Raw genomic sequence first — 12,067 nt, 5'->3', positions numbered from 1 at the left:
AAAAATAAGAAAAAAGGCCAATAACAACAAAAAGATATCGCGTGTATCTTAAAAAATCGGCAAAACAAGCAGGACAAAAAGTTTTTTTTTTTTTTTGCGTCTGACTGTAATCAGTTCATGATGAAGAATACTATGAAACAGCGAATATGCAGAAAATAAATTGAAAAAAATAAGGTATAGAAGATTGATTGAAGAAAACGCATGATGCATAGAGCAAATTGAAGGCAGCACCTCAAATGCCATTGGTTTCCCCTCAAAATCTAAACCCTAAACTGTGTTTCAACTTCCCTCGCGTGCTCGCTGGCTCACCCACTTGTTCTCTCGCTCTCTCTCCCTCCCTCCTCTTCTCACTCTCACTCGCTTCTCGTTCTCTCTCCGTTCTTCCATTGGTTTCTTAGACACAAAAGAAGGGAGGAGGTGGCAGTGGGGATGAAAAGCCCTTTACAAAATCGACCGACCTTAAAATGAACTTTTTTCAAGAACACTGCCTAGTCCAGCATTTTGAAAGAGTTTCTCTCTTGTCATTAAAATCTTTCTATATCACATAGTGCTCCGTTTGAAGGATAGTTTAAATCATCAATCTTTACAAGTCCTATTACTTTAAAGATTTAAATCACTGATATTTGGTACGGTTAAAACTCGTTAGTAATAATTAATATAAGTATTAGAAAATATTGATACGTTTCTAATAGTTTTATGTTGTTTTGTTATTTATCCTTTAATTTTTTTTGTTTTAGATAGATATATTGTATACTTTCTATGATTCAACATGTTTTAAGTTTTCTAATTTTAACAACTAACGTATATAGTTAAGTTATTAACTTTAATAGCAAATAAAAAGTTTCTTTTTAAATACATAACAATATTTAATACAGTATTGTTTAAAACTTTTTCCTTAAAGTGGTTTGCACAAGCCAATATAAGTCGATGCATATCAGGTGACCGATCCACGCTTCAAGCCCGATATTTATTTCAAAAATATTAATTGATTGAATTCTACAAGAAAAATAAGGCTGATATTGAGACGCATATTGTCCTTAATTTACCCCCACCCCATCAAACAGCAAACCAGTGTCAAAGTTTGCCACTGATACACTCGACATATGTATATAGCCAAATGCAAACTGCATGGATCTCAGGGTCGTAGCCCGTACAAGTCGATACGGAAACGAGTACCTTGAAAGTCGCTTTTCGCCTCGAACGTGACGTCGATCCTTCGGTATCCTTTCCCATCTCTTACAATGACTGCTTTCCCTTTATCATCCTCCAACTTCCGAGGGATGAGAGCTCCACCACGGGAGATCCGTATCACCTCTTCCGGTTCAGTCTATGCCTCATCACTTTCTGCCTCTTCAAAGATTATCGTAGAACTATCATGCCTCTCGGCCTTAACCTGGGTTACTGTATAAGACCGTGGCACGCGGCCCTCAACAACAACTCCAGTCCTGCCTGGGCGGGGCACATTGGGGAGAGCAAAAGATACCGTCACCAACCATGCCCATCCGCCTGTGGATTTGGAGCGGGAATAATCAATCGGCTGTCCAGGAATGCTGAGATATTTGCAATGTTCGAATTTCGCTTCCTGGTAGGTGCACATTTAAAATAAGATTAGATATAAACTATATACATGCACATTTAATATATATATATGTTGATATGAGTACATATAGATGTTAATCAGCCAATGTACATGTACAGAATCGAAGCAAACCGACCAACAAAGCAGTCCAAGCCAAGGTATTAATAAGACGACCCCCAGAGAAAAAAAAGATTTTTACTTTTTACTCTACTTTATTCTGGTCGATAAAACAGAATGCAGGCCAGCAAGAAGTATATGAAAACGATACTGATTTATAAATATGTAAAGAAGCTACCTTCATCATGTCATTCATGTCCCTTAGTGCATTACAGCCGTTGAGTTGCAGGGACTCTAGGCATCTCAGTTTGCTAAGGCCAGGAACATCCATCAGCTGTGAGCATCCGCTCAGACGTAAACGTCTCAGGGCTTGCAAATTTGAAATGTCTGGGATGGTCTTCAAATCCGTGCAAAGGATGGCTTCCAACTCCTGCAGGTTTGTCAACAGGCCAACAGACTCCGGAAGTCTTTGCATATCCCCTGGGCCTAATTGGAGCACCTTTAAAGACGTCAACCTGCCAATCTCTTCTGGGAGTTCTCCCAGTGACCAACACCCGCTCAGGACGAGCTTCTCCAAAGAACTTAGGCGACAGATGCTATCAGGTATTTTCTTTAGAGAACGACAGTCTCCCAAGTTCAAGCGCACCAACCTTTGGAGATCGCCGATCGATTCGTGGACTCGACCAAGCTTGGTGCACCCTTCAAATACCAATTTGGTTGCGTTTGGAATCAGCCTAAAATCGGGGGAGCTCTTGAGGTTCTTGCAATTTTTGAGAATAAGCACTTTCAATTGGCTGAATGTCCGCGAGTAGTTCACCTCTTGGGGGTGGAGGTAATGAAAAAACCACGAGTTAGTCACATTTGGACCTAGAAACTCCTCTATGATGCTCTCTGTCAGGTCGAGCACTACAATGTTCATAACATCGAAGTCGATGATCGGCAATGATTTCAATGGACACTGCCACCACCTCAGGAACTTCAACGATTTGGGTAGATCCTGATACGAGCCCTCCATCCTGACGCAGCTTGTATCAAGTATTCTCAGCTCATCCATGTTTCTAAAAGACATCGTGTTCAAAGGTGGAATATTATGCTGCCCGACGTGACGGTGGAAAATAATGGCTTCAACCTTCTCTGTTCCCTGAGACAGGAAAGATCATCAGAAAGAAAGAAGAAAAATGAGCTCCTTGATAAAATGAAAACGTCGAAGCACTCCAAGTGATGTCGTATGATTTCTGCTAAAGCTTTCAGCCAAAAGAAGGCACAATTTAGATTTAGAGCTTTATGCAAACTATCATAAGGAATAAGAGATCAGCTATCGGAGTCCTTGAAGCAGAATAACAAAATTTTTGCCAGATGCCAAATAAAGCAACATATCCAGGCGTCGTTATTAATAGTAGGCTAGTAGCCAGGAGTCCGCCATCATGTCAAGTTGGCATTGCTGATCAACTAAGTTCCATTTGTCCATCATACGTACGACTTCCAAGAATGAGCATTCGTCATAAAGAAAGACCAAAAGAAGAGAAAATGAAGAACGTGTAGAAGCTCATACTTACCTTTCTTCGTTGAAGCATTTGCGATGTTTCGTTATTTTCCCAAAACCTGGTTGCCACCGGCTCCTGCTGGACAATATTTCTTCCCATGTCTCGTATTTGATCATGCATTTCAAATGTGCCATGCTCATCATTTATGCTGATTAGAAATTTACGCTGCAACTCTTCAATTGCATCAGTTGGGTAAAGTCTGGAACCTTCCCACATGAGCATTGCGTATTCTTTCTTTTGTTTCCTCTCTTCCCATCTCTCCAATTCCCCTGGGTAAACTTGCATCCAATCCTCCCAACCAATAAGAAAACATGCTATGTCCAAGAATATCCGCTGTTTTTTAGTATCAAGGCTGTCATAGCTTATTTTTAACCTAACATGGACTTCTTCATTTTGATCCCGTTTTAATTGCTCCAGCTTCGACTCCCATCCTTCAATGGATTTAATGTCAGAGAAGAGGCTCCCAAATACTTGGAGGCACAGAGGTATCCCACCAGCAATTGACACAACTTTCTTCGACAATTCACCTCTCCAATCTGATTTTGGCTCGGGTTGCTTAAATGCATGCTGACTGAAAAGTTTAAGCGATTGGGCAGGATCCAATTCCGGAACCATGTAGTTGACTTTCTGTCGTCCCTTAAAGATGCTTTCATCTCTACAAGTGACAATGGTTATGCTTTCGCTACTGAACCAACCTGACTGGCTGCCGACCAGCGCATCGAGCTGGTCTTTATGATCAACATCGTCAAGAACTACAAGCACTTTCATGTCTCCAATTCTGTTTCTGATCTTGGTGATGCCGTCGTCCTTGTCGTTTATTGGCATTTCTAATCTAAGGACATCACGAAGCAGCTGCTCCTGCAAGCGAACGATTCCACTGTTCTACTTTGATACTTCGCGGACATTTGCAAGGAAGCTGCACTTCTCGAAGCTGGAACAGTTCTCATTGTGCTGCTTTAATAATCTGTTGTAGACTGCTTTGGCAAGGGTTGTCTTCCCGATGCCGCCTATCCCACAAATCCCAACCATTCTAACTTTCCTATCCAACCGTTCGATCACCTCATTTACGCCAGAATTAAGATCTGTAGGATAGGCGCACATGAGCTGGTATTTAGGGTTCACTTCCTCCATAATCCTTTTCAAAATGCACGTTATAAGATCTGCTTCGTGCCTACAATGAATTAATAAATAATAGGCTACCAATAATTAGTGAAAGAAAGCTTCATCCATACAAGTCCCATTTTACTGAAGCTAAATATTGAAATAATTTTAAAAGGAAAGAACAACATTATTATATATATATATATGTCATAGCCATAAATAATGTCTTAGATCATAGCCATAAATAATGTCTTAGAGTTTTAAATTACAAGGTTTTTCTCGAGTATAACATGGTGAGCTTGAAAAAAATGATAAAAATATAGTAAATTTTTAAAATTAAAAAAAAAAACTAAAAATGAGGAAAATTTTAAGTAAGTGAAAAACTAATAACAGAAACATCAAAAGATAAGTAGATTTGCAACAAATAAAAAATAAAAAAACTGTTTGACATTAGAAAATAAAAAAAATGAAAAAACGTGTTTTTTTCGTTTTTAACGTTTTCTAAAAAAAATGCATTTTTTAAGTTTTAAACCGCTAATTAATTTATCGCATTTTTTGAAAAAAATGCATTTTTTGTAATTATGATATATATATATATATGTGTGTGTGTGTGTGTGTGTGTGTGTGGGTGTGTGTTTGGGGGTCGAGACTAAGGGGAGAGCTCGAGTAAGTACTGCGTAGGTTTAAGTTAACGCAATGTGAAAAAAAATAGCAATTATATTTTAAGGATTTATCAAAAAATTAAATATTTATTGTGACTGAAAACTAAGTTCTGAAAATTCAATAGTAATTACTTTAGTACACGACGGGTTATTAGTTCAAGACCCTGAAACCAAATCCAAAACTTGCTGTTGTGAACTTATCAATAAAATCAGATATTTTATTTTTGCTAAAAACATCTAAAACATTCAATCTAATAATTGGTTATAAATAAGAGGAGACGTAATTCTTAAATATACTTCATGATTTACAGAGAGTGAAAGCCAAAAAAACCAAATAATTTTTCCCTCTCCCTCTCTTATATATATATGTCTGTGTGTGTGTGTGAGAGACAGATCTTGTAAAGTTTTCTTAGTTGCTAGAATGAAAAAAAAAGAAAAAAAAAAAAACTTTATCCCTATTATCTCAATGATAAGATGAGACGCGTAGGCGTGGATTCTTGCTGTAATGAAAATTAAACCTTCTTCAGAGTAAGAGGCCCCAAGAGAGATGGGCATGGTGATGCACAAAGCTCATTGTCGTTTACACGGTGTCAGAAATTTCAACAGGAAATGGAACGCTAGTCTAAACACTAGAGTGAGAAAAGAAGGGGGAGGGGGTGATCGGTGAGAAAGGTGGCTAAGTGCATACTCATTTGCATCCTTTAGGTTGAACCCCGATATCTTTCCAACCTCACGCAAAGCATTCTTCCAGTCCCTCATCCCTTCCTTTAGCTTCTCATTTTTTTCATGCTTCTGGAACGCTGGCAAAAAATGACCTTCCTGCTTCCCAACATCGGAAGGTTCGACACCGAAGAATACAGGAATGATGAGCCTCCTTCGGTCCGCCCTCCTGCACTCCACCATCTTGGTAATCTCTCTCAAACGCCACTTGGAATCAGCATTTAGAGATGATGGCCACAAACATCCTCGACCTTTCTATGTACCCAGACAAGTTATTCACGCTCTCACCTTTCTCCAAATTCACGTTATGAAAGTAGAGATGCCCCTTGTTACCAAGGCATCATAAAGATGGCCAATGAATCCCTTGCGAGTGTCAGCCCGTCTAAAACTTAAGAAAACATCAAATTTCTGTCCATCGTCTCCTTGAGAAGCTTGCCAGGATGCCTCTGTTCCATCGACACCACAACCATGAGAGCAGACGCCTTCTCTTCGGTAGCCCCCTCCATTGTGACCGATTGGGAAATAGATTAGAATGTTCCCAAAGAAACAATGAGAAAGCGTGCCACAACTGATCAGAAACAGAAAGAGAACATCGGGTGTGGCCGAATGTGGAAATACGAGCCGTCCTTCGCCTTAAAACATTGCCAATGGTAAGGACCTTCTATGATTACCTCCGCACCAGCCACCTTCCTCAATTAAGGCAAGGCATCCAAAGCAAAGAAAACGACATCATGGAGGTGGTCCACATCTTGCCTTCTTTTTTCATTTTATCACTTTAACAAGGACATTCTACTCATTTTATCAAGACCTGATGGTTGATTTATTACCCCGGGTTGCCGCTAACTAAATGAATGTTAAGGAAAAGTTTGATTATACGAACTAGACTTTACAACAATATTGCATATTGTCCGTTTTCAAAACCATAAATTCGAAAATATCACGATTATTACGCCAAAATCATGTCTGTCGAAAAAAACCAGGAACAAGACGCATCTTTTATAAAAAAAAATGTCAAATAAAAAAATACGTTTATTACATGCATATTAAACTGCTAGAAAGTCAATTTTTGGGTTTTTTTCTGCATCGACATTTTATTTTAAATTAGTGCACCTTCTATTAAAAGTAAGTGAGTGTAATGAGCAAGATTGAATGTAGAACAACATTAAATATAATAAAGAAGCACATTAAATGCAATAAAGAAGATTAAATGTGATAAAGAAGAAAGAGAGGGAGAGAGAGAGATATGACACAACTGCTCCTTAATTAATGAATGTTAATTAAAGAACATTAACTCCTTCATTAACAATCTATAACCATCTTTACCACTTTATCAAATATATTTTCAACTTGTTTTCTTTTTATTTTTTGTTTAGTTTTAATTTTTACTTCTTTGGTAGATTTTTTTCATTTACCGAGATTTTTTGGAGATTTATTTGAAACATATATTTTTATCATATTATACTCGAGAAATATCTCGTTGTATAATACCCATCAATGATATATGTGATAATGATAAAAACTACCTAAAATCACTGTCAAAAGCTTTTTGTTGATAGTTTTAATAGCATAGATAAAAGGATACTGCAAGGAAAAAATAATGAATGACATAAACTGCTATTTTACCAAACAGTTTCAACTATGAGGATAAAAATCAAGTGTGGAATGAGAAAAGATTGAGCCACCCACCCTCCCCATAGATAATCGCCAAGTGTGGAGGGAGAAAAGATTCAGTCGCGCATCCTCCCCATAGATAATTGCCAATGGTGAGGGGCCTTCAACAATTGCCTCTGCACCAGTCACTAACTTCAATTAAAGCTGTTCATTCACAATAATGAAAGATATGTCCATTCACAATAAAGAAAGATATGTCCATTCGCAATAAAGAACCATATCATGGAGATGCTAAAGCTGCTCGGGCCTATCGTTAAAATAAACATTTGACTTTTCAAAAGCTTTCACGTGGCTACACGTGGAGGTATTTTTGTGCTTTTACAAGTTAGTGAAGGTATTTTTGTAACTTTTGCAGGTGATGGACTTTTCTGTATCTTTCTATATTTTGGCCCTCTTTTTTCACTTTTTATCAGTTCAACAAGGACATTAAAATTATTTTAACACGACTAGATGATTGTTTAGAATGTTGGGATGTGTCGAGCACTCAATCTGAGTTAAGGAAAAATGTGTCTATACGAATCAAACACCATAACAACACTACCTTTTGTCAATCCTCAGATCCATCGGTAAAAACTACCTAAAATCATTGGCAAACAAGCTGTCAATGAATGGATTTTTTATTTTGAAAGAGACTAATCATGTTGGAAGTGTCAACCAGCCGAGCTCTTCTCTTCGTCTCTTCACAAACCTCTTGACTTGCCCACCAGTTGAAGCATTCAACCTTCTTTCTCCAAACTTGATTTGTCTTTCACAATGCAACTTCATCTATATACAGTGAAACGTAAAGAAAACAGCTTCAAAATACTTTTGATCTCAGAACATAATCTTGATCTGAAAAGGTCATCCTAGATTCAAGTTAATCAAGCAGGCTTGGAATTCCACACCAGGGATATTCATGCACTCCCACCACACAAGGAGCTCAATTCTGTAACTCTAGATTTCAGTTCAATTAGGAACTTGGTGAACAATTACTTGAAGAAAAAAGAAAATTGCTACTTCGTAGTCATCCAATTATATGAAACTTGCAGTTCATGGCTGTTAGGCTATTTAATTGGAAACTTTGACATACACAAGTAAATTAGTCAATGAATATGTTAAATTGTCAACTTCACTTGAAGCCAGTCCATCCATTACATAAACACTTAGAAGTGCAACCAACTATTCTTTGAAAGGATTAACCATTTCGGTTTCAGAAAATTTATGCAAATCAATTTGCAAGGTCACCGCTGACTTGACCTTATCGGTCAGACACACTACCAATATTAAATTAGAAAGAATTCTTCAAAAAATTGATCGGTTTTAATGTACCAATTTAATCATTAGTATTATTATTTGTTGTTCTTTAATAATCTTCCTAATCATCAGATTTCAAATAAATTTGAAACAGTTGGAAAAACTCATTGAAATCCCAAAACTATATATACACAAACCATTAACGAAGTTCTAAATCATTTGATTCTTAGGATACTTTCTACCTGGTGAGAATCACCATGTTCTTGCAATTTGTACTTCTTACGACTTCGTTACTGAAATATCATCGCAAATTGATTGAAAACCATGCTGGTGCTTTTGCTTACTATTTGTACATTAATCTTAATTTGGACCCAAATGGGTCATTATATAAGGAGGTGGTGATGCTGTTACATGGTTATTTTACTTCGACGTTTTCCTAAAACTACATTTCTTAGATCTCCTTATATTAAGGATGATACCAAAGTCACAAATAGCACGTCATTAAAAAAAAAAGTAAAAACAAAAAGCGGAAACATGTTTTTTTCTTGTTTTTCGGTAAACAGTCCTAAGGGCCCGTTTGATGGCAAGGAAGAATTTAACGTGGTAAATTTACCACGGTAAATTTTTCTGAAAAAAATACAGGATGAAATTTAACCTTCTTCCGATTTGAGGCCCTGTTTGATTGCAGGGAAGTTTTTTGCAGGGTAAAATTAACTGAGTTTGATGCACATGGTAAAATGAATGAGGGACTTTTTAAGTGACCGTTGAAATCTGAGAAAGCACTTTGTCACCAAAATTCCGGCCAGCCAACGACAATCCAACGCCCCAAATCCACGCCGGCGTTCTCTACCACGGCCATGGCTGCAAGAGATCACGGTCTCCCTTATTCCTTATTTCTCTTCTTTCCCTCTCCAACCTTCCCCCTCTGCTTCTCCCTTCCCCCTGACACTTCCCCCTCTGCGTCGTCCGGTGGACAGCCCCCCTTCCCCCTCCTCTTCTCCCTTCCCCCTTCCCCCTCTCCCCTCTTCTCCCTTCCCCCTCCGCTTCCCCCTTCCCCCTCTTCTTCTCCCTTCCCCCTCTGCGTCCTCCCATTCCCCCTCTTCTCCCTTCTCCCTTACCCGTCGTCGCTTCCCCCTTCCCCCTCTTCCCCCTCCGCTACTCCCTTCCCCCTCCGCTTCTCCCTTCCCCCTCTGTGTCCTCCCATTCCCCCTCTTCTCCCTTCTCCAATTTCACTCGTCGCCCTCCGCTTCGGCCCTTGCAAGTCGTCGACGGGTAAGGGCGACGACAGGTGAACTTTCACCCGAAAAATAGTCGGCCCTGGCAGGGCCGACTTTTTTTTGCGTGAAATTTCACTCGATCCTCGAGCGAAATTTTACGACGTTTGTTTCGTCGTCGGGCGAGTGAAATTTCACTCGTCCGTACACATTTCAACCGATGCACAGGATTTTTCGTGTGCATCAAACGGGCCCTAAATGAATTGTTTGCATTTTCCACCTTTTCTTCATGCTTTCTGCAAACACTAACTTCAAGGTTAATTAAAAAAAATAAGCCTCTTTTGTTACTTGACCTTAACGTCGTTTTTGCTCTAATATTTGAAACATTATTTTCCTTCATTTCCAGTAATTACTAAAATACCATTTTTATCAATTTAACAAGTTATTAAAAAAAATTAATTTACTGAGACTTTCTAGAGATTTTCTCAAAAAATACATTTTTATAGTATTATACTCGAGAAATATCTCACCGTATAATGCTTATCAACGTTATATGTTATAATGATAAAAACTACCTAAAATCACTAACAAAAGCTTTGTTGATAGTTTCAATAACATAGCTAAAATGAAAAGATTGAGCCACCCACCCTCCCTATAGATAATTGCCAAGTGTGGAGGAGAAAAGATTTGGCCGCGCACCCTCACCATAGATAATTGCCAATGGTGAGCGGCATTCGACAATTGCCTCTGCATCAGTCACCAACCTCAATTAAAGTCGTCCATCCACAATAAAGAACGACATCATGGTGGTGCTGTAGCTGCTCGGGCCCATGGCTGAAATAAGCATTTGACTTTTCAAAGGCTTTCACGGGGCTACACGTTGAGGTATTTTTTAACTTGTACAAGTTAGTGAAGTTTTTTTTGTACCTTTTGCAAGCGTTGGATTTCTCTATATATTTGCATATTTTGGCCCTCTTTTTTCACTTGTTATCAGTTCAACAAGGACATTAAAATCATTTTAACATGACTCGTTGATTGTTTAGAATGTTGGGGTGTGTCGAGCACTAAATTTACATTAAGGAATATGAATCAAACACCATAGCAGAAAGTGGATTGAGATGGAACAAGAGCTACCCTTCATGGGAACAAGGAAGAAGAATCCTCCTTAACTACAATTCCTAGGAGAGAAGCAAATGATCTAGAGTATGAAGAATACAAGGGATTCTACAAATATCATGTTCAATGAAGAGCAAGCTCAGGCTGAGAAGGTCAAAAAGAAAGAGAAGAAGACAAAGAAATCTTCTTCGAGCAACTCAAATTCTTCTGAAGGCGCTACTACAGAATCAAGTAATGAGGAAGAACCAAAGCTCCCAAAAAAAAAAAAGAATGGAGAATCCTGAAAAGCAAAGATCTAGGAAGTTGAAAAAAAAGTTGAATTCAATTCAACTCAAAGGCAATAATAAAAGAAATTTTACCTGTGAAAACTTTTATGAAAGCTTTGAAAATGGCAAGCATATCAAGAACTTGCCTAAGAAATTCACCAAATTTGACGGTCATTGAGACCCGAAGGCGCACTTGGCCATGTTTTTCACAAAATGTTACAAATTTCACCACAATCATAGAGCTCCTTTTTTATGCTTCCTAAGGAGCTTACAGAGAATTGCAGCACAATGGTACGAGAGGCACATTAATCCAGTGGAAATGAAAAATTTGGCAGAATGATCAACCTTTTCATTGAAAGATTCATTCAGAATGTCGAAACATCACCAATAATCACCACATTGTGTTATCTGAAATAGAGGCCAGGTGAAAAGGTTAGAAATTTTATTCAAAGATGGAGGTCTTCTTGCAACAAGATGAGAGACTCAATCTCAATTTCCCTGTCCAGGCATTGGGGCTGATCACCAACAATTTGACGCAACCATTAAGGAGCTTCATTTCTAATGTTCCAATCAAATCTTTCATCGATCTCATTGAAAGTAGAATGCATTGAAGCAGGAATTGGAAATGGAGCTTTTTTTCATCCTGGTAAAATTCAAGGAAGATGCTAAGAAAAACAGCATGAGTAGAATGTTACAACAAATATTATAGTCAGTGCCGCTACCTTCAAAAAGGAAAAGGCATACTACTATAAGAATAAAGGAGTAGCAAACAAAGCCAGCAACAGTAGTGGCACCAAGAACAAGCATCCTGGGTGGGGACATGATAGAAAATTAACCCATTAGAGCATAATTACGAAAAAAATCATACATGAGCTGGTTGAAAGAGGCACTCTATTTTTCCCAA

General features: G+C 38.3%; 2 protein-coding genes across 2 annotated transcripts; both read right to left on the bottom strand.

Moving 5' to 3' along the window:
- Positions 1 to 966: 966 nt before the first annotated feature.
- On the bottom strand, positions 967 to 6,291 carry LOC116266565 (disease resistance protein Roq1-like). Its single transcript, XM_031647814.2, has 4 exons — positions 5,632 to 6,291; positions 3,193 to 4,351; positions 1,875 to 2,777; positions 967 to 1,582 (listed from the first exon to the last, which is right to left on the bottom strand). Exons 2-4 carry the CDS (start codon positions 4,003 to 4,005, stop codon positions 1,328 to 1,330), a joined length of 1,971 nt encoding a protein of 656 aa, XP_031503674.1. The 5' UTR covers positions 4,006 to 4,351; positions 5,632 to 6,291; the 3' UTR covers positions 967 to 1,327.
- LOC116266691 (disease resistance protein RPV1-like) lies at positions 4,063 to 5,846 on the bottom strand. Its single transcript, XM_031648003.1, has 2 exons — positions 5,632 to 5,846; positions 4,063 to 4,351 (listed from the first exon to the last, which is right to left on the bottom strand). The coding sequence occupies exons 1-2, from the start codon at positions 5,844 to 5,846 to the stop codon at positions 4,063 to 4,065; spliced, it is 504 nt and encodes a 167-aa protein (XP_031503863.1).
- Positions 6,292 to 12,067: the final 5,776 nt, after the last annotated feature.

Source organism: Nymphaea colorata, chromosome 13 (genome assembly GCF_008831285.2).
Source record: "Nymphaea colorata isolate Beijing-Zhang1983 chromosome 13, ASM883128v2, whole genome shotgun sequence".
NCBI lineage: Eukaryota > Viridiplantae > Streptophyta > Magnoliopsida > Nymphaeales > Nymphaeaceae > Nymphaea > Nymphaea colorata.
This window is presented reverse-complemented; position numbering and strand designations above follow the sequence as displayed.

Bases quoted from the DNA above. Each gene is read 5' to 3' on its own strand.
- LOC116266565 (XM_031647814.2), bottom strand. From the start codon at position 4,005: ATGCCAATAAACGACAAGGACGACGGCATCACCAAGATCAGAAACAGA. The intron at 2,778-3,192 runs GTAAGTATGAGC...TTCCTGTCTCAG, and splicing joins AAATGCTTCAACGAAGAAAG to GGAACAGAGAAGGTTGAAGC. The intron at 1,583-1,874 runs GTAGCTTCTTTA...TGCACCTACCAG, and splicing joins ACATGAATGACATGATGAAG to GAAGCGAAATTCGAACATTG.
- LOC116266691 (XM_031648003.1), bottom strand. From the start codon at position 5,846: ATGGTGGAGTGCAGGAGGGCGGACCGAAGGAGGCTCATCATTCCTGTA. The intron at 4,352-5,631 runs GTATGCACTTAG...AATTCATTGTAG, and splicing joins AACCTAAAGGATGCAAATGA to GCACGAAGCAGATCTTATAA.